Source organism: Solenopsis invicta, chromosome 8 (assembly GCF_016802725.1).
Source record: "Solenopsis invicta isolate M01_SB chromosome 8, UNIL_Sinv_3.0, whole genome shotgun sequence".
NCBI classification, from domain to species: Eukaryota; Metazoa; Arthropoda; class Insecta; order Hymenoptera; family Formicidae; genus Solenopsis; species Solenopsis invicta.
The window spans coordinates 6,757,764-6,780,260 of NC_052671.1; the positions used below are offsets into that span (position 1 = coordinate 6,757,764).

General features: G+C 43.5%; 1 protein-coding gene across 3 annotated transcripts in view; it reads right to left on the reverse strand.

Moving 5' to 3' along the window:
• Window positions 1-22,497, reverse strand: part of LOC105196935 — a 139,530-nt gene that overhangs the window by 79,900 nt on the left and 37,133 nt on the right. For all 3 annotated transcript variants that reach the window (XR_005575492.1, XR_850789.3, XM_039453230.1), the window contains one exon: window positions 22,264-22,332. Coding sequence is in view for 1 of the 3 variants with exons in the window: in XM_039453230.1 (XP_039309164.1) it covers window positions 22,264-22,332 (69 nt within the window). In the remaining 2 variants the exon portion in view is untranslated. The remainder of the gene's footprint in view (window positions 1-22,263; window positions 22,333-22,497) is intronic.

A 22,497-nucleotide genomic window follows, 5' to 3' on the forward strand; every position in this document is an offset into this window, starting at 1 on the left:
TTCGAAATCATGTTACAAACCCTCGTATACATTTGTTGACAGCGAATGCGACTTGCAAAACTCAGAAAGGCTGTCGATCGCCGCGTGTTGCGGCGACGCTTTCGCTATTACAAACTGCGATCGATGCCACGAACGACGGCGTGCGAATTGGCGCAAAGACGATCAAACGATCCGGAGGTGGTTCGAGGCAATCTTAATTCACTTTTATATTCCGCGTCTGCCGGGATGGCGAAAGAGAGAACGGCCCACGCTTGCCCGTGATTAGAGAGGTCTCCGGCGAGAAGTGACCGGCGCAAATTACGAGAGCACCTGTTTCTACAGATCGATCCAATCCGATTCGCTCGCTCATTGGGATATGGTAGATCGAGCGCGATTTCGAAAACACGTCGAAATTTCGGCCGAACGGCGCGATTCTGACGCGGCTGTCTCTCCTCATGTAAACCTCGTTTCGTATTCCCGTGCCAACGTCAGGCACAATGCCACCGTACATTCTAAGAGACTGACTCACAACCGCGCCGGAGTCCAGTGCCTCCTCTTCATCGACACAGGACGCTCCGCGTCTGGTCACGTTCCGTGGTACGGAAAGGTGCACTACGCACCCTTCGTACGCGCCTCTATGCGCCAAAGTCGTAACCAGATGCCGTGTACGAGCGATGACACTTATAGACGATCGAGGCTCCCTAGTCAAGCGGAGGAAACAATAAGTCGTTCGCCACGTTTGGGTAACGCTGGGGCGTCGGGAAGGATACATTTATATCTGCACCGTGGAAAATTTTATGACGTGTCGTTCGCTGCCTGAAAATAAATCAGACGCGTGTGGCGTGCGAATAGACGCGTTAATCGTACGGCTGAGGTCTTCCGCGTCCGCTTGAACTGTAGGATAGCACGCACACGGTAGCGCGTTCCGCAAAGCAGCAAAAATATCTTTGACGTCGAACTCTTATGCATATGAAAATCCGATAATGAACTCTTTACACGCGCAAAGTGTATGCACCACGTTGGCGTCAGCGCGTTTACACAACCGCAACGTACAACTCGTGCGAGAGAGCTTGTCGATGCGTATCCGACTGTCCACGTGCCGGGTGTTGCGTGCGACACGCCCAGTGCGTGGCTCGGGCACCGCACGCATATACGTGCCGCACGGACCGAGATTTATGCCATTGGCTGCGAAGCGTGCATCGTCGCGTTTATCGGCGGTCGACCGTTCCACGCGTGCGGATCGAACGAATGCGCACCGCTCGTTCGACTCGACACCATCTACTCGATCTAACGTTCGATGCACTGCGAACAAGATCGCCGATCTTTCACGTCCGTTGATCGCCGTCAACTTCTCGATCGCCAACATCTCGAGGAGTATTGTAATTATCACAAATTAATATTTCAATTAAAACTAAGCCGGCAATGATCACAGAATCTTAATGTCCAATTGATAATTGTTACTTTTATATACATGTTATTTTTATTTTTTGAACTGCGCACCGTTACTTTCAATATTAAAACTTGTAAATTAAATCAGAAAATATCATAACATAAAATTGATAATCAATTGAATAATATTGATATTGACAAGCATCTATAAGATCAGCCTCCCCTTTCCAAAACTCGAAAGAATATGTTGCAAAATTAATATTTGAATACTATTTGTAAGTGCAACAAATTCGAAAAAATAAAGAATTTTCGGTTATTTGCCGTAGAATCATTCAAAAATAAATAAAATTCATAGGCAAATAAATCAAAAATTAAAACAAAACGGTTGCTCCAAAATAATATAAAATATCAAAACCATTGCACCATTTCCTAAATAGTAAGATAAAAATCACATCGTACAATTTTAGTTAATACAAAATATGTATCCATCGACCGAGAACAAAGTAAACAATTCTTGGCAATTGTGAGTAGCGATGCACACAAGTGTTCACCAACGTGTCTCGATTGCACGCAACCGAGGAGACGACGTTTGATCGACGTGAAATCCGGTGACATACATTAGAGCGGAATGAAAAAAAAAAAAAAAACGAAAGGAATGAAAGAAAAGAACAAGCCCCCGCCAGTCTCTGAGCGGCGACGACTCTCTTTATCGTCAGTGTCATCCTGCACGGGCTTGCCGGATACGCGCCCGCTGCATCTGTAACGAGGGATGCGCACCTCCGATAGCCGCTACATCGCGCCACTACGCGCTTGCGTTGCATAAAACCGCCGGGCGGTTGCATCGGCAGTCGCGCCGGTTGTCGCGCTCGCGATCTTGCTCCTGCGCTCGCGCGCGCGCGCGCGTTACTTATCCAGCCCCGGGCATTGAAATGCAATCCCTCGCGCGGATGATTTATACCTCGCCAATGCCCGCCCGCGGGGCAGGATGTCGCACGTCCCTTCTTTATGTCTTTATCGACCGCCTCGAAAATATCCCGCAGCGCACGAGAACGAACGAGCGAGCGAACGAGTAAACGAGCGAAGTTTGACACAAACGCATTCGCGAATCGCGTGAAGTCGAAAAAAGACGTCAATAAAGTGTGTGATAATCATACAATGACAAACTATAAGAGAGTACTTGTAACACGGATTTTCAATATGTCTAATTTTCACACGGTTGAAATTGATCTATATAATGATTTATATAATTTATATAAATAAATTGATTATGCAATTTACATATAATTGATTCACACTGAAAAAAGTTTTGTTGCATTAATAGAAATTTTATTAGATGCAGCCAGTATGTCTGTTCCAAAACGGACGAATCAGAAATTTTGTAGAAATTACTTTTCTAGATTACATTAAAATCTACAAACGCTCTGGTTATAATAACCAGAGTCTTATTATAATAACCAGAAATTTTGCTTGGTTTCACCAGAAGCACTCAATCATATAAGTTTTGTTAAGATAATCATATCATTTTTTTCAGTGCACATAATTCGTATAAATAAAAAATAATTTATGCTTGAGACTTTTTGAATATCTTATTTAGAGAAGTGATCCCGCTTGCAGATTCTCTAAATGTGTCAAATTATTCTGCGTGAAATTTATTTGCCACGTTTTTCGCCATGTTATTTGTGTTTCGGACCATATGATCTTCTGGCGTTCCGCGCCAAACCATTAGTCCTAATTGGCAATTATTTCACGTTAGCGTTCCCATGCTAAAATTTCAGATTGCACTTTAGCGTGCCACAAATAGATCTACGGGATCTACGTCGGAGGAGATCGTCGAGGATGAAGCTAATAGCCGCTAAAGAATTCACCGACTAAACTCTGAGAAAAAGAGAGAGAGAGAGAGAAAAAGAGAAAGTGATGTAACGCATCATAGAAGGCGACGGTTCCTTTGTTTCTGATTAAGATCACGTTAGCTAGCGGGCGTGATCGTGCGATATCGATTGGATAAGCACGCGGAGAAACTTAGGGCGTCGTCCTAACGCGAGCGGATTGTTGCAGCGCAAGCCGACTAGAGAGCTTCGTCGCTCTACATCCGAACGCACTGGAAACGCCCGAGCGCGTAATAAGCCGGGACTTAAAAATTAGCATCTGTCGGACCTGGAGACAATGGCTGATTTGAATAACAATGTTCGCTACCGTGTGGGCTTCTAACTCTTAACTATAGGTTCTAGACGCAACGCGGGCCCGCGTATCGCACTCTCTTATGCTATGCACCGGCGAGGCACATGACAATGCCTCTACCTCCACGATTTCCTCCCGCGGTCCCCCACGAGAGGTAAGCAAAAAGGCGAATACGGGGAAAATAGCAGACTTTCCATATCTTCTGCGACACGCGCAAAGAAATGCAATAAATAATAATCAGCGTGCTGTAACACGTGCTGAATACACGCGGAACATAATGGAAACCATTGTCGCAAAACATTAATGTAATGATCACTGATTCTTAAATCCGCGCGTTTCTTCTAGCTTACCTATGGTTTTCAAATAAAGGATATCTCGATCATTCAAAGACCGTTAACATTTTTTGGGGTAAAATATTTTCAAAATGTAGCAATATAGTTCATTAAAAATGATGATCTTGAAATCTCGTAAAATAATAAGCATACATATGAAAAAAAATACTGTGCACATTTAACTTTTCAAACAAACAACTTTTTCCTTCGGTATTTTTTCGTATCATTAAAAACAAGAGAAATATTCTAAATTATCAAATTACAGAAAACACTCTGCATTGTCTTATAGTATAAACAGTGCACCGATCAATTACTGTGCTGGTAAAATTATCACGAACGACTAAGTTAGATTGAAAATATCATGATATTATAAAAGAGAGAGAGAAAGAGAGATTTGTATAAGACATTGTATATGATTATCGCTTGACATTTATTTTATTTAAAACAATAAATAATCCTAAACCGTTTAACATATTTTAAAATTATCGAAATTGAACTGTATAATTTACTAAAAATGAACATATACAATATTAATCAAACATATACCTATTTTTATATATTGTGTTAGAATCAAGTACGTGTAGTAGATAGTAATGGATTAGAGAAAATCATATAAAATTCTTCGAAATACAATGTTATATCACGACTATCATGACATTTTCAGGGAATTTTATGAGAAAATTCTCTCCGTGTAGCGGAGAGAGCGCATATTATAACAAACAAGTATCATACATATTATAACAAACGGGTCACCCAATAGAGATCGTATATCGATCGCATCTTAATCACGCCGCGATACGAACAGTTATGCGTAACTCACGTGTGGTATGAATTTACACGAGAGGTATACGAGGGCCACATATCGATGCGCGAACGGCTGACCCTGAAGTGTCTTCACCCTTTTGCTGGCGAGTCTTCTTTATGCTCGGTTACGCGTTACATACAACCGAACGTCCACGATATACTCCTGAGACAAATATAGTTTGTGCGTGACCAGGGCGACAAGTGTCGCGCACCGCTGTTCATGCTCGGCCAACCAAGTCCAACCAATTTCGTTATGAAATATAATACGACCTGTGTCCTCATCAGATTTTTCACCAGATCTATAACAATATTTTTCTCGCGGAATTTACCTTCGCAAAAATTCTGTACGTCTCTTTTTTTTTCATCGCGTCGTTGTATCAAAAATATAGGGAGAAAAAGTGTTTGCTTTATTTGCTCGTAATAAATTTTTCGGCACGCTCACAGAACGAAATTCGCGGTGAGACAGACATAATGGATCGTTGAAATCTTTCAGAACACAGACGCCGACTCGACCCGATACGTGAACGCGCGCTTCCAAGCGCTAAAAACCGATCCTAAACACACTACTCAACAATGGTCCGTAATCATTCCTTCTCGACCGTCGCTACACTCACGCTCGGGCGGGCAGGTGCTTCCTCCTTGGGGCTATAAAATGCGGACGCTTCGACAGGTAAGAGTAGATAAGATAGAAACGAACGACCTCCGTGTTTGCGGCACCGACGAATCAATTTGAGCTTCGGCTCGTCAAGGGTTTATTGCGGGCGGGTAGATCGCGGGCGGAGGAAAGTTACGGATGTCTCTAAAGAACGCCGCCGGATGCAATTTAGAGTAGAAATCGTATTATTATATGGAGTAGCAAACGACGCTGCAGAAGGGTCGCACCTACGGGACGCGACGACGTCCGTCGCTTTGGCGAAGCCGAAAGCTGGTCACTGAATTTCGGGATAAGCTCTGGCGTGATCGTCTGGCGCTGGCAGCGATACGTCTTGCCGACGCCGCGACGTCGTGTATCGCGAACCTGCTCGCGGATCGAACGGGGGAGCATATCACCTTACCTAGCCCGTAGATCGTGCCGCGCTGCTCGCCGGCTCCCGTTGAAAGCATTTTCTTCTTATTGGCTATGTACTGTCGATTTCTGGGCTACCTAATCGTAAATCACGACTGAGACGGGGCACACGGCGTGTACGTACATACTTGCATTCTTGAATGTACACGTTGTAAAACTCGACGATCGGCGTGCAGCACAGCCGAGGGGCTGAATACGATAAGGGCGATTAAGGTGACACCGGTAAATAAGCTTCAGCGTAGAAACGTTCGAGAACACAACCTGGTAACAATCGATTGTTTGTCTATCGATTATCCCTTTTTCATCGTCACATTATATAACACAATTATATTTAAAACTGTACGCATGTCGCTATTAGCTTTTAATTGCAATTAAATTTACGCAAGTGGAATTTTGAAAAATAATTAATGAAGAATTTTCACTCGTGACACCGTTAAGCGACAGGAATCCCGTGGCGTTCGTCGAGACCTTAATTCTCCTCGATAAGTGCAACGAATGTAACCGGCGGCGCGATGACCCCGCCGCCGCCGCGCCGCTTCTCGAAGAATGGCGCGCATTTTCGCCTCGCTCTGACGAGCAACGAGAGAGCGAGCGGCAGGTCTCTCAATCTCGATGGCTGCAAAACGGTTTCAAGGTTCCCCCTAAGAGCTTTCCGCGCGCGAGGTAACGAGGGCGCGATGCGCGTCTCCGCGGGGCACAGGTAGGTCAAAACACTTGCACAAGTCGGTATCCCCGTTCGCCGCCGCTACGACACGTCCGGACGAAAGGAAAAGTGTAGATCTCACAAGACAGAGCGCATCGCTCACCGGAGGTGGTGGAGGAGCTCGTCGAGAGTGAAATCGGCGATGTGAGGAGAGAGAGAGAGAGAGAGAGAGAGAGGAGAGGAGAAGAGAGGAAAGAGTGTACCTACACAAGGCGCGCGGAGAAGAAGGATCGCCGGATTCGCCTCGTTGGCCGTCGCGTCGCGCCTGACGCAAGGACCCACGCCCGCATTGTGTTTCGCGTCCGACTCCAACTTGTCGCTCTCGCCCGTTCATTGTGTACACAGGTCTCTTCTTCCTCGTGTTACCATCTCGCACACACCGTGCCCGTTCGCTCGCTCTTCCGTCCAAACGGACCTGGCAATCGAGCGACGGGCGAGAGCGGCGCGGCGAACACCGGATTAGGTGGGTAGATGCGTATGAGTCACCTGAAGCCGCGAGCGAGCGAGTGCGATTTTCTTGCATGCTCGCGCGCACGCGGAGAGTCGACGCCCTAACCCACATAAATCCGTGGCATTAGCCGTCCAGGAAAGGCCTTTTCTCGAGTACGCCGGGGGCCTGGCTGAACGAACGCGGCCGCCGGCCGGTGGGAGGCCCGTCCGTCGCCCCTTTGTTCGCCCGCGGCGGATGGAATCTCGTCTGGCGTAATCGAGATTCTTTTATTAAGTCATTCAGCACCGATGATGCACGAATGAGGAGGCGTTACATTATATGCGTTCGAGCGGTCGAAGGCGTTGCGCTCGCTTTCGGTACCGGCCGGAGATACCGCTAGCGAGCGGGAGCGGTAGCGGGAAGATCTCTCTCTTTCTCTCTTTTTCGTTGCGAACACGAATAACGAGTGTGAATCTCTGATATTCATAGAAAGTACATTTTAATTAAAACGTCAAGATCCACGCTCGACAGAAAATCAATGAAACTTTATAAGAAGCCTGCCTGTAGGCTTTAACCCGAGAAGTCACCCCATTTCTTTTACGTAAACACAATCAACTTGGGTAATTTTTACCCTAGTTATTATTATTAATATATTATATTATAATATTATTGTTCTATAATTTATTAATATTTAAAAACATGTGTACAGATTTAATTAATACTTTCTGAAAAAAAAAAGAAAAATATATATATATCTAACAAACGGAGAATGCACATTAAACAACTTATTATGACAGTATTTCTAAATGAAAAGATTAATTAATAAACTGCTTATTGCAGGTTTTTGTTGAGATTGTACATTTCAAGATCAAAAACAGAAAAAAACAAAAAATATTTTTTATAAATATAATAATAATTTTATTATCTTATTTAATATATACCTATTTTATAGCAATTTAAAATAGCGCTAAGTCGCTGTTATATAAAATTATTATTTATGTTGTTTCCTTGCAAAATTATTAAAAATGATTTGCTCTTATCATTTTTATTATATTTTATAAATATAAAAATTATACGAAATATTTTTCAATAAACATAAACCTTAATAAAAATAAAATAAATTTTTTATATTGTATACATATAAAGGTATCAATTTCTTTCAATACTTTTTAACTCAAATCTCATTTAAAAACCCATATACTTATTTCGAATTTATAAGATAAACTCTAAATATTTAATTGACTTTGTAACAATCACTGATTTCTGTTATCCTAGCTAGTTTCAATAGATCAGTATCATGAATTTATAACTTGTTTCTATCGTGCAAATTTGGGTCTCGGAATTCTCGAATGAAAGGTAGACATGGATTGCGGACCATAAAAAATTTTGGATCGTAAAAAAATTTGCTGCATGATGCGAGCTTTATTTTTCCAATGCTAGGATGTAAAAAATCTCAAATGATGATTCTCGGGTTAAAGGAGCGTGGGTGTCGGTGACCGGATTTTTTTTTCTTCTTATCTCTCTCTTTACGCCGCGTGGCAGTGCTCGACTTTTCGACGAACGTGGGCCGCATCGTTTATTGCAATATGATCGATCCATTAGCATGATAGAACATAGTAGAATACCACTGATCCTCGATCAAAATCACGGATAAGGTGTAATTTAACAACCTGCCTAGCTATTTCCCTCGGGTAATATCATATTACTCCTCATCTTAGTCTTCAATTAAACGTTTCAGAGATCCAAGTTTCTTCACAGAATGCCTGAAATTCTTCGCAAGGTAAAAAAAAAAGGTAACTGATCTCTCGCACGGTAATCTAATAGCGATCTATAAGCGATCGCCCACACCGGCTCGGCGCGGCGCGCGGCGTACCTCTATCTAGCGCAATCGAGCGATTCAGATCCGACTGATCGAAGTCGGACGTAGGTCGGCAAAGGGAGAGAGAGAAAGAGAGAGGAGGATTGCCATAAGATGCGGGGCGATGCGGCGGGGGAGTGCGTGGAACAATGGGAACCACTGTCCGGGCATTGCCTGGGCTGTGCCGCAACTCGCGCAGAGGAGATCCGATAAGATAGGGAGAGGGTCTCTGTATCGCTCGTAGTCACCATTCATCGGCGCCATCGTCGTGGGCACCTCTTTACCCTTTTCACGGCGCGGCGTATTAGAGCCATTGTGTTATCTGTCATGTTGGAGATATCCGAAGGGCCAACAGCCGGGACACGGCGCCCCGCCAAAGGAAACTAGTCGCGTCAGAGGCGTGAAAAGCATCTCGCGTGGGTGGCACGAGGCCCGGCACCTCTTTCGAGATCGAGCGTACGAAAATCGATGACTGCGCGCGGCCGCGGCCACGGCCGACGCCGCGATAGAATCGCCTATAACACATCCGAACGATTCGACAGATAATTATGTTTGTCCTGCAATCAAGCGACGTATATCTTTCATAAAAATGATCCGGTTGAGTCATCGCGTATACCGTCCATCTCCCACGCCGATTACGTACGCGAGACGGCCGCGCGCGCTAACTCCTTTCATCACCGGAAGCGAGCGGATCGCCGCCAGGCGAGTGAGTAGTTTCCCTAATCGTGCTCCAGTAAGAATTGATTTCTAGACGGCGCACGTGCGTGCGTCCGCGCTCGTACGAAACGACAAGGAGGGACGAAGACACGTTGGTTGGGAGGAGAGCCTGCCCACGCGTGCGTGCACGCGCGTGCAAAGTTATCTATTCATCCGTTCGTCCACCTACCTATTTGACACCTACCCGCCTATCCGTCCATCCTAACCGTCTAATGCGCTCGCGCTGTTACTTTCGCGCGTCCCGAATTATTGTAAAAGGCCGCGTAACACTTGCAACGAGGCTCGCGCGACCGGGTCGCTCGCCCGAGCGGCTGCTGTCGTGCAACAATGGCAGTGCACGCTCTGACGTTTCTCATGACGATTAATCCGCGGACAATGCGCGGTTGCGCCACGACAATTAGCGACAACACTTTTGCCGGCCGGCGAGAGTGAATTGTCGGGCGTGCGAGCGAGACGGAGAGCGTCGCGTGAGCGCCACACGCACTCGCGCACGCACGCGGCCACGCATGTACGTACGTAAGTATGTACGCGCTCGAGCGCGGACGCACTCGTGCGCGCGCTACGCGGCCGTTCGTGTGTGCGTTTGCTTACGCTTACCTACGCCTCGCCGCTCGCGCGTGCCTACCGCGCTTTGCGTATGTAGAGCATGGGACCGCTATTGTCTATTGTTGCTCGTTTTATTATCCCCGGGTCATGGTCGCTCGCGCCGACTTCACTTGGCCAATCGAAATCTATGCTACCATCTAATTCTATTATTTTAAATAAGCATCCACCTTCCCCAATGTCTCGCAAACCTGCCACTGTCATTTAGATCGCAATCTCGTAATAAAAACTTGTTATAAACATTTTTGGAGATCCCCGTTTCTATTTTAGGTTCTCTAATTATTGCGATTTGTGTTAGCAAAATCAACAAAGTAACATTTAAATCGGAGAAGTTGTTATAGGACTACTGAAAAAGATTTTCCATAAAAAAAAAAGAATTACCTGTTTTGCCTTCTTTGCCTCTTTTTGGGAAAAAAATTAATCACCATCATCTTTTTATCATTTAAAAAGAGTCGTCTCATTCGAAACCTAGAACACTTTTTAAAAAAGAGAATGAAGAAGATAAATTACTCTCTTGCAAAAAATGTATTACGCATATAAACTTTTAAAAACGCTATATTTCGGCATTTAACAAAGTTATTTGTTTAACCCAGAAATAGTTACTTTTTTCTGTGTAAATGTTCAATTGGGATAATTTTTAGATCCCTGTTAAAAGTCATTATTAACTACTGCATATTATCTATTGCTCTATTATTTATTAATATCTAAATTCATTATGTATATAGATTTAATTAATATTTTATGAAAAAAGTAAGAAACCAAAAAAATAATAAGCAAATATTGAAGAAGCGCATTAACCAGCTTATTATATTTCTAAAAAATAAAAAAATCAATTAATAAAATGCTTTGAATCGGAGTTATATATTTATAGGTTTGTAAAAAATACTAAAGAATATTTACTAGAAAACGAACAGAATATTGTATAATATTCATTTTAGCAATTTAAAATAAGATTGTGTTATTATCATATAATGTTGTTTATATTGCTCTTGCAAAATTATTAAAAATAATTTGTTTTTATTATTTTGTTTATTATTTATATAATATAAAAATTATATGAAGCATTTTTTAATAAAAACAAACATTTGTAGAAATATGGTATAAACTTTTTATATTCCATAAACGTAATGATATTAATAGCTTTTAATACTTTTTAATTCAAATCTTATTTAAACTTATTATTTTAAATTTATAATAAACGCTTATCATACTTAATTGTCTAAATGTAGTAGTAAATGTTTTTTTACATCCCAACTAGTTTCAAGTTTCAACAGATCAGTACATGGAGCATAATATATGAGGCATAATTTGTTTCTATTACAGAAATTGGGTTTCGGAATTTTCAAATAAATGATAAATAGGAATTTTGAATAACTACAAAAATTTGCTGTGACAAGAGCTTCATTTCTCTAATTCTAGGATGTAAAAAGTTACACCCTAAACAGACATGACTGTCCTCGAATTAAGTTGTTTATCCACTAGTAATACTAGTCATGCGTCCCGATCTATACAATAGGTATAGTAAGCCTTAATCATGAATGAGAAGAATAATCGACTATGATTGATCAATTTCTTTCGGTTTAAGGTTCTAAAGCATTTACTGCACCTATTGTAGAGCGAGACTAATACTTAGCATTGCTATTGATCAGACGGCTCAGCGGGGCGGTTTTTGAAGTGATTATCCCGCTATTTTGTCAAATGTCTAGATTTTAGCATTTTAATTAAAAGATTCTGTTGAAAAGCACGTTACAAATTGTGCCAAATTGTAATAGCAAACCTAATTCACGTAAATGATGCTTGCTACGATTCTGTATCGGTTGATTCTGCTTCGTTTTTCGATTCACATTTGAAAAAGTTACTCGGACGCACATAGAAAAGATAGAACTAGCTTAATTGTTTGTCTTATGAAGAATTCTATGTACTTCGTAAGTCTTCACCTTTCCTATTAAAGCAGATGTATATTACAAGTTCGAATACTGAATAGGAGTAATTATCCTTTCAAGATTAATTGAATGTTATTTTCTTGTATTTTATCTTTACATCTACACACCCCTTCCCCCAACATAAAGTTGTCCCGCTTTAGATTAGAAAATATCTGGTCACATTAAGCATGGTTCGCAGATGGTACCCCGGGCAGAAGGAGGACAACGCTCGGCGAGCAAGAGCGAGATAAAGACATAAAAGGGAAAAAAGGAAGGCAGAGATCCTTATAGGAAGAATAAAAGAAAAGGCAAGGGGGCGAAGAAGGCGTCGGAACGGTCGCCCGCAGTGCCGCTGACTATTTATCATAAGATCGATCGGTATCTCGAAACGATACCGGTCCGATCGGCGTCGTATCGATTCTTCTAAGGGCTTCAATTAACGTTATTAAAGCACCATTAATCTCCGGGTCGACACGATGTACGGTATGCACGGCATGCCGCGTCTCGCTTCGACCTCCTGCGATTCTCTCCTCATATCCGATCCAGCGAGAGGATGTACGGATATACAGATCGATCCCCGATCTCGATCCATTTATTCTACGATCCCCTATCGTGACCAAATGGCCGAGGTACGTGTCAAATGGCCGAGTATGCATTCAAAGTAGAACATGAGCTAAAGATTCTAAAGCATTCTTTTTCGATGAGCTTTCGAAATATAATCGCGTGATTAACATTCCAAGCGCATACCTAAAATAAAATGAAGAGTTAATGTTCATATTTTATTGCAATCGTATCAATATTTTCTCTTTGACATTGAGTTACGCATATGTGTTTGTTCTCGTTACGAAAAGGTCATTAGATACATCATGTGAAATTTCGTAAAGAAATATTTTCCACGTAGAAAGACGTAAGAGACCGGTGACCAATATTTTTGCCAGAGAGACGCAATCGTCACGCTTGGCTTTCTGTCAAATTGCATCCGTTGGAACTAATGGACATTAAGAATCTCCACTTTTTCAAATAAAAACTGTCGTTGTGCGAATGCCATAATACCATCCAAGTACCTTGAATAATTGCCTACATGTCTATTACCAGGTAATAATAATGCGGAATCGCACGCGAAGGGAGAAAAATCAAAATCAAGTGTTTTTTTTTTTTTTATGGCGGATGACGGCGCACGGTGCGGTGCGTAAATCATACCGTGAAAGCTTTACGATTGCAGCGCTAAGTACGCGCGAATACCTTGGTTAGTTAGCAAATTAGAAGCATCGGCAGTACGGAGGTCGTTTGCAAAATCGCGTTTCACCGCGATTAAATGCGAGCATCTGCCGAGTGCGTTTACGTTTGCGTAAGTGCAGTAAAAAAAGAATTGAAAGATGTACATCATAGATTCTGCAAAAATTGTATAATTGTGTAAGAAAAAGTAGCACTACTTTTTGTACAGTATCTTCCCATTAATGAAACATTAGTCGGCAGTAGAGCAAAAAAATCATTTGCGAAAACTCTGTCGATTCCAACATTGATAAATAAACTGATATTGTACTTGTGGAAAATAATTTAATTTCTTATAAGACATTTCTCATCGTTTTGTCATCTTATTTAAGTTATTGAAAAATGTATACTACAATCTGCTACACTGAAAAAATAGCTTAAATGTTGAATGAAATGATACCAATAAATATTTTACATTGGTAATATAATCAAAGTTCACTTAGGTATTTAAGTATATTAGAAAGTATTATTAAATTTCGTAATACTTATTAAATATGTAGCTACGATCAAACGCTATTTTTCAATGTAAGCAACTATTGTAAAGAAATAAAAATTCCGTAGCGAAATACGCTACTGCGTTATATTGAATCTCACAACGTAAAGGCAGATGATGATTTTTCTTTAGCCAAAGCACCAACATGACGGCGGCATGATGGTATAAAATCGTGCACGACTAGCTTTCAGTGTCTCTCCTGTTGTATGTAAAGTCGCGTTAAGCGCGTATACCTACTCGCTCAGTCCGCGCTAATGAAGTAGACCAGACGATGGGGCAAGAAGCACGGTCCATGCCGCTCTACCGGGGCGTGGCCGCATACATGAATACGAAAAACGTGGTCCCCGAACGAACGAGTGCACGAAGCCCGAGCGCGTACTGTCGGAAATAAAGGGGTAAACGTCCCTCGGGAGGCGTCATCGTGATGCGTTCGGTGAAAGTAAATCGCGCCTACGATCTTACACAGCGCGTACGATCGTACAAGAACCAGAAGGAGTAGCTTAAGAAAACAGCGTTTGTTCGAGTCTCGCGCATAGCCATAATAAATTGCACGTGTATAATTTACGAGGCATATCGCGAAGATGCGGCATTCTTCGCTCGTGCGTCAGATTGCACAATTGTTTTTTTTTTTTCTTTCTTTTTACGCGTTTATTATAAATACTTAATTTTTCTATCATTAATAATACATATCACGTTTAAATTTTGCCTCTTATCACCGTTAAAATCGCAACGCCGACATTTAAAACGGATAATCACGTATTCCACTAATTGAATGGATAATTGAGTTCCTAGGCTCTCGAGCTATCTATCTCCGTGTCCGCCTTTCCGTACATTACGAAAACACAGCCCAAGTATATTGTTAAGAGCGCATCGTCGCGACAAGTCGCACGGGGTATTCGTGCGCTGCGAGCCGCGAAGTTCCGTTTCCAGCGGTCCCAGCACGTAAAAGAAGAAACCGCGAGCTTGTGCAGCGAAGGATGCATCTGGCGCGAGGTCCCGGCTCGTCCTTGCCGATTCCGTCGCCGGAAGCGCAGCCTCTTGACCCCCCTCTCCTGGCCCCATGTGCGCAATACTTCCGGCACACAGGCAGATCAGGTTTAGAAAGAGCTCGGATTCGTCCTGGTAAAGAAAATCGCGATGCCTAGATAAAATTGCAATTAGGCATGTACAAAACCTATGTGCTGCGAGCACGGCGATAGCGAATTACTAACATTGTAATAATAATTATAATTCCCTGCGTTATAAAGAAGTTAGAATTATTCGCCGTAAAGTCTTTGAATTACTCTTACTTACGTAAGTTCCAACAAAAAATATTTAATAAATTGAAATGGATTTAGATTATTCTACCTTCCGATAGACTAATTATCTAATGGGTAAATGCTTGTACATAATGCCTAGACATATAATGGATGTGTGATATAGACATTCATCCGTTAGATAACAAGTTTATCCGGAGATGAGACAGCCGATCTTTAAACAGATTAATTAAGTATCATATGATAAATTAAAAAAAAAAAATAATATATAGGAAAATATTGAGGAAGATTCGCAGAAATATTTCCAATTAGTTTAGTTAAATCGTGAAGGAAATCAGGATAACAAGCGCATCTTAAAGATATCGCTTAATCCGCTTGCACTATTGTACTTGCAGCCGGATTTCGCTTTGTCTAATCGCAATTACATCGAGCATGTCCTTCGCCGGAACTTTCTTGCGATCGCGATCGCGGCACCTGCCGCGGAGTAGGGATCGATCGAGAACGAGACAGCGGGACGACGTGGAAAGAGAGACGATGCGGGGAGGAGGCAGAGAAGCGCGCGAGGAGGAGAGGGCAACGCGAGGGAGGATGTCCAAACGGAATCAGGATCGGCATGGGCAGAGAACCGTGCACTAAGCAGCCTCGTCGACATCCTGCCTTTGCCAGGATTGCGACATTGACTCCGTGGCTCGCGCACGGAAAATACACTGTGTCTCGGGAGCGGAAGCAGATCTTGCGCAATCGGGCCGCCCATTGTCTTGAGATCCTCCGCCGCGGGGTCGACTTTGGCTTCAACATCGACGTCTTTAACGCTGCACCGCGCCGCGTCGCGCCGCGCCGCGCGCCGTACCAACGCGAACATCTCGTAGCTATCGGGTCACGCTCGACCTTACCATGAAGCGTATCGATCGCATTTCGAATGAACGCGTTGCAATCACTCGATTTCGTCTCGGTGTGTATTTCGTCATTAATTCTCTCGACCGAAATAGCATTACCTCTAAAGCAATCGTGCAAATTGCATTCGCTTGCACGCGGTATCGATGCATTTAGATACTCGCCGTTGTTATTCCCGAAGGGCTCTTTCGCTTCTTTTAATTACGAGTGTGTTGCGCTAATGTCATCCTTAATTTTTACGGGCATCGATCGATCTCGCAATTTCTCGCGAGATAATCACGATTACGGGGAGCGAATCTGGGCGCTGCGCGCGAGTCGAGTGCGAATCTGTGTAAATACGCAATTTTGCGAAGGACGCGTAGGCATAAGGTAATGCTCGCCAAGGTGTGCGGAACGATTGCTACACTATTTCCTCCTCGCGCAATTTTACTTTGCGTGGTGCACAGCACACGTTAGCCGCTGTAACCGCGATACGCCGCGCCGCGCCGCGCCGCGCCGCGCCGCGTCGTGGCGTGGGTCGGGCGCCAGAAAAGCCGCGCGTGTGAAATCTATGAATCACCATCGCACCGGCCGATACGTGCACAAAGCCCCGGCGGAGTAATCTTTAGACGCGTCTCCTCTCCGGATAATTCCGCCGAACCGGAACGCGTTTATCGCGCCGCGCGCCAATTACTCCGTCGCGTGGGAGGATTATGTAAAAGGCTGGCCTCGGGAATGCACGCGATAGAAGTAAAATAGGTGAAAATGTTGCATGGCTACGTGCGTAAAATAGAAAAATATTCTAATGAAGTATTAACGAAAGCGCCTAACGAGCGGTTGCTATTTTCGTCACGGACTATTGCCTTTCTAACGGATAATTGTCGCTTTTTTTTCTCCGTAATAGCAGCTTCTATACGCATCGCACAGTTCCCTTGCATTTCCTAGCGCGATGAACTTTGATTTTTTTTTTCTTTTTTTTCTTTTTGGCGACACTTTCGCCGGTCGAAATGTGAATCCAAGTCTGCCGGCGCAACGGCATCGTTCTTGGAACGTGGCCGTCGCGATTAATTAAACACGAAGTAGAATCGCACGAGCGCACTTATCGCGAGTACAAATGGCAAGGCGGATTAAGCTAACGTGCCATATTTTTTTTTTTAGAGCCACTCCAAGGCAGTCGGGTGGCACGATCATAATCGAGACGAGCTTCATCCGGCAGTGCAGGTTGCTGCAGATGCGCAAGGATAAAATATTACGCGAGTGCTAGATTTAGAATGCGATAAGGAGATTGTTAATCTCCGGGACGACGTAGGAAGAGAGAAGACGCGTACGCGTTTGTATAGCATTACATCGTGTTTCCGAGTGAAATCGTGTTAAAAGTGAATGTCAAATCCCGTTTCAATAGAAACTTATGCAAATAGTTGACATTGAAGTCTTGGAAGATTCATAATGCAAATATCTATTTAGAAAAATGTATATAATAATTTCAACAACTCTCTTTCCCTCCACCCCTCTCTCTCTCTCTCTCTCTCTCTCTCATCAGTTTTACGCATATATTGGACAGCTCTAGATTCCACTCCATATTAATATACAAGCGGATCACGGTGACACCGTCACCCTTATTCGTATATATGGATGAATAAGCATCGGATTCATGTAAAGTATCAATGTTAACGCATGAGAGAGAGGAGAGGAGATCTTGACCCTCTTCTCGTGCGCACACACGCATCTACATTAGCCCCCTTTGCCACGAGATCACATTGCGGCGCAAAGACGATTCTATTTATGCGCGCAACCGACTCGGACCTAGGGTTAATACGATGATATCACTCACGGGATATACTTATACCTACTACGTAAGTCGATTAGCGCAGGAAAGCCGGAGACGAGTTTTGCGGTCGAAACCGAGCACCGTGGACCGAAGTGTATCTCTCGACGTAAAGAGGGTTGGATGATGAAACGTGAGGGACAAAACGGGTGAAACTAGTTTCCTAGCTCTTTCACGAGATCTAGATGTTTAAGCTTTTAATCCGCTGTGGAAAAAGTCCATTTCTGATACTATCTGCAACTTGTATGCATACCTATCGCGAATTAATCTGAGACTGCGGTTCTTAGCGTCTATGTATATTATGCGGTTTACATCTGGACCAAGTTGAATAAAAAAAAATAAAAATCAAATACATTCGGGACAATGTTGATTATTTGGTACAATAGACAAGATAGGTGAGCAGTACAGTAGAAGGAAAAAGTTCTATTTCAGTATTTTCCTGCTTTGTTACTATAATTACATATTAATTTAATCATGAAGTTTTATATCACGTTTCAACATGGATTATAGGCGGATAGAATATTTTTTGATCTTTAACAAATAAAGAGAGATGAAGAAACAGTTTCAAGTCCGAATTTTGGATCCATTCATTGTCGACAAAAAAACGAGGATCCCAAACAACTCGTACGGTACTCGGCAATAAAATATATCTCGCTACGTCGTAATTATACGGGCGAGCCCTAAATATTTCTCTCTCCGCGCCTTCCTCTCGATCCGTCGGAATGCGGCATGCGAGTCGCTCCTCTTCCTCCTCCTCTCCGCCTGAAAGGTAGTGCACGCTTCGCGCGATCACTCTTTCTTCCCGCTTGCCCTTAGCCTTTTTTTTCTTCCTTCCTCCCCGCGCTGCCCGACTCGTGAATACATCTACGAGTTAACGAATTTCGAGGCGCGCGAACTGGCACCCTTCTAATCCTGTGACTAACGTCCACGTCGAGAACAGAGCCGGTGCGAGCACGCGAGGATGCGGAGCGACTAGAGGCTTAAGTCTTAGAGATCCTGCGGATCTCGACTCCAACCCTGTTTCAGAGGGCCTTTGTGCGAAGGGCGCGGGATGCGCTCGACGACGTCTTTATCGTCTCGCGTCCACCTCATTTCGCTTCTCGAGCGTTAAAATAACGACTCTAGCATTTCGTCGTGCAGCCACAAATGTCGCTTCCACACGCAATTACATTGCGCAAAGAACTCTTTAACGTTATTGATATCGGTGATACTATTCGTGCAAAACATAGATAAACGTCTACAGAATTGTATTTTGTTTTCAACCTTCCAAGTCACGAGTTTCTATAATGAGACTTTCAACGTTTCAATCGCATCCATTATCGTTACTTTACCGGGCACAATGTAACATCGCCTGAAATATTCTCATTTCACAGTAATAAATAGAACCCACTCGCTCTCAGCGACTTTCTCTCAATTACAGATCGCTTAATGAAAGATGAGTCAAAAAACCTTTCCGACTCTCTTAATCTATTAATTTTCATAAAATTTGATTTCGACATCTTCAACGCGCGCAACATCCTCTACGTATGCAAAGCACTTTAACGACAGTTCAGGAAAGTTGAGAAAGTAAGCATGAAGCTATATACTACAAGAAGGTACTGCTCCAAAATACTACCATTCTGAGACGCAAGTAGCAGCCACTTGAAAGACACGGAGCAACCTGAATGAAAAAGCTTAATGACGTACTATTATTAGTCACAAAGTTGACAAAGCATCGCAAAGCGTGGAACGAGCTGGTCGGCGTCGAGGGCGTCTCGTCGAAGCGGCGAGACGAGAGGCCGTACCGCGGTAACGCGTTGCTCTCTTTATTTTTCATCCTTTCTCTCTGCTTTACATACGCTACATGGTTACGGTGGGGCCATCGTCCTCCGGCCGCTGCTGCAGCATTGCAACGATTATTGTGCCCTGCTACCTTCACACGGTAGCGACGCGGTAGCAACAAGCGACTTCTTTTGTGTGAGGATGCTGCGCGGATGTCTCGCGGCGACACAATGGCTCGTTTCAGCAGCGACCGGATTTCGGAGTCCAGAGTCACTGAATGGACCATTGGACCGAAGGGCAGACACGGTTGCCAAAGCCAATGAGGTACATCGCGGTAATAACGCGCATGGGTGTTAACGTATTAGGAGCGATTTCCGTTACATTGTTGAACCGTTCTTGAACGTTGTTTTCAAACAGAGCGAGCGCCGATTCCTCCAACTCGCGTCATTGCCCTTGCACATTGCTAAAAAGAAAACAAAACAAAAAAAAAAAAAATCGCAAATCGCGTATGTAGATTTAGACTCTCGCCGCCGACGCTACTTTATCGACGATTATCTAACTCTTCTATGATCTTCCGTAATCTTCAATGTGACTTATGTCTCACGGCCAAAATTACGGGCAAGTCACGAGGCCGACTTCCTAGTAGGAACGTCCACGCCAATTAAACGAGCCGATACATATACTTGGCACGCAGACGCTAATGGCGATTGCATTGCGCAACCTTGATTTCGCTCGTGCGTGAAACTATTGTCCGTGGACGATCAGCCCTGTCGTTTAGGCAAACGGGCCATCTTCAGCGCCGGCACGTGGATTCGCAAGGCGGTCGGTTCGCGGTAATCGACTGAAATTCAAGGTCCCGATTCTACTTCCGCGGTCATGTTTTGGTCGGTGGGCGCGCGGCGGGTTCTCGGTCCTCGTTTATCCGAATTTTTTCAAGGCCACGGCCTCATGCAAAGTCGAGGTTTGCCGATGAATTCGTTCGCACGGTCGGTTCGCACGATAAATGTTACATCTGTGATTAACGTGGAGCCGCACTCGTTTTGGTAATTCACAGACTAGTAGCGTTCGTGGAGTTGCGATAAGCGATTACGCAAGACGGTATGCGTATATGCTACGCGGGCCGCGTTCATTGCCGGGGCCGCAACAAGGAATCATTACGTGCAGCCGGGCGTTACGGATATATGGAGCGGTATTTTGCCGGCACTTTAGCGGTAACAGAATGGTTTTACTTTTTCTACCGACTTCTTTGTGATTTCAGTAATGAAAACGTGTAAAAGAAAATAATAAATGGGCACGGGGGCAGTGCACGAATCATTTCGGAACCAATATAAGATACAAATATCGCATTTAACATAACGCCACATCAAGTTCTTAAGAAATATATTCTTCAGAAAATTAATAATTTGTTAAACAATTAGAAAATTAATTTTAATTCTGGCAATCCTATATCTTAATTAATTACGTAAATTTTTATAGAGCTTTATCCGTTTCATCAAGTGATCGTAAACAACGTACTGCTGTGCTAGTCAAAAAGATACACACGAGCGGATTACGCAAACGAAATTGGATGATAATAATGCGTGGAGATAAAGAAACAGAAAAAAAGAAATGAATAGCAAGAGAAACGAGGAAGGAGAAAAAGAGGAGGAGGTGGAGCATAAAGAAGAGGCGCGCGAGATCGCGGTAGCAATCGACGGACCCATCATTAAAAATCAGTTAACCTCGCAATTACCGTGCGAGTCCCAGCCTATTAAGTGCGCGTAATCGGAAGAGGCTTTTTTGGAATAATCGTTCGTGGCGAGCGCACGGAGAAACGAGCTCGCGCTCGAGCACCCGCCGATTATGCGACCGCTCGGCGGGAAGGAAGCGCTTTGTTTCGTAGGAAAGGCACGAAGGTAATAGCCGGAGACGAATAGCGAGTCTGCCTCGAACGGCACATTTGCGAAATACTGATGGCTTTGCTCAAGCAACGTGTCTGATAAACTCGCTCGGGTCACGGCAGAAATTTCAGATGACTTTCCGATCCAGAAAGTTTTTGATCAACAAAAGTTACCCTAACAACACAAGATATCGAACGAATATTGTGATATTTTACAAATATACGCACGATATTGTGCAAATGTTCGCACGATATCTAGAATATTCTAGAATATCCATACGATATCTCGTGCCGTTAGGGTTGTACCTGCTTCTCCTTTCTATTAAAATTTCTAAATCGACTTTACTGCGAGCCGCTCTTGCATGATTCCCTAAGCAACTTTTTTCTTCTCTGTCGATTAAAATCACGACGATTTTGATAATATTTCAAACGATCGTCGGAAGCTCGAACGGAACGGTTAAGTGAGGAAGCTTTCATTTAGCGACCTAAGTAGTCACTTACGAGTCCATAACCCTTTCTTTACGTACGTTATTGCTTCGTTAAAGCGTCATTTTCTTCTCTCCTGATTTCCACCGTTCGAGACGCTTGGCAGAAGGCTATTTGGTGAAGTTATGCCCAAGCCCGTTGCCGCTCACGCATTTAACTCCGCACCATATAAGACTACCGGAAGAGCCGTTTGCTCTCAATATGTTCGGCCGCTGTATCGAGAACTCGAACGGGGCAAGAAGAAAACAGAGCGAGGGCCGATCGACGATGAGTGGTTACGAGTTACAGACGAGCTTGTCGGCACTTAAGTGGCGCCGAATAGGGACGCGTAAGTACAACCTGGCCTCGGCATTGGACGGTGTATATATGTACATGCGAGAACCGACTGTGTGCCAGCAATTTCAAGATACGAAAAGACGCATTTAATGTCTACTTACCCGTAGCTTCGATTGGAGTGAAGAATCCAATACCTTAATCGATCCACTGAACCCGTCTTGATAGCAAACCTGAAATGTTCATCATGACATATTAACTCGTAAACGTTAGGTACACAGTCGCACTTATACACGTATGTATCATTTTAACAGCTTTAAAAAAAAAACATAGTTTCTCAAGATAATAAAAGCCAGAATCGGGTATAAAAAATTAATTGTATTATTTAACGTAATACG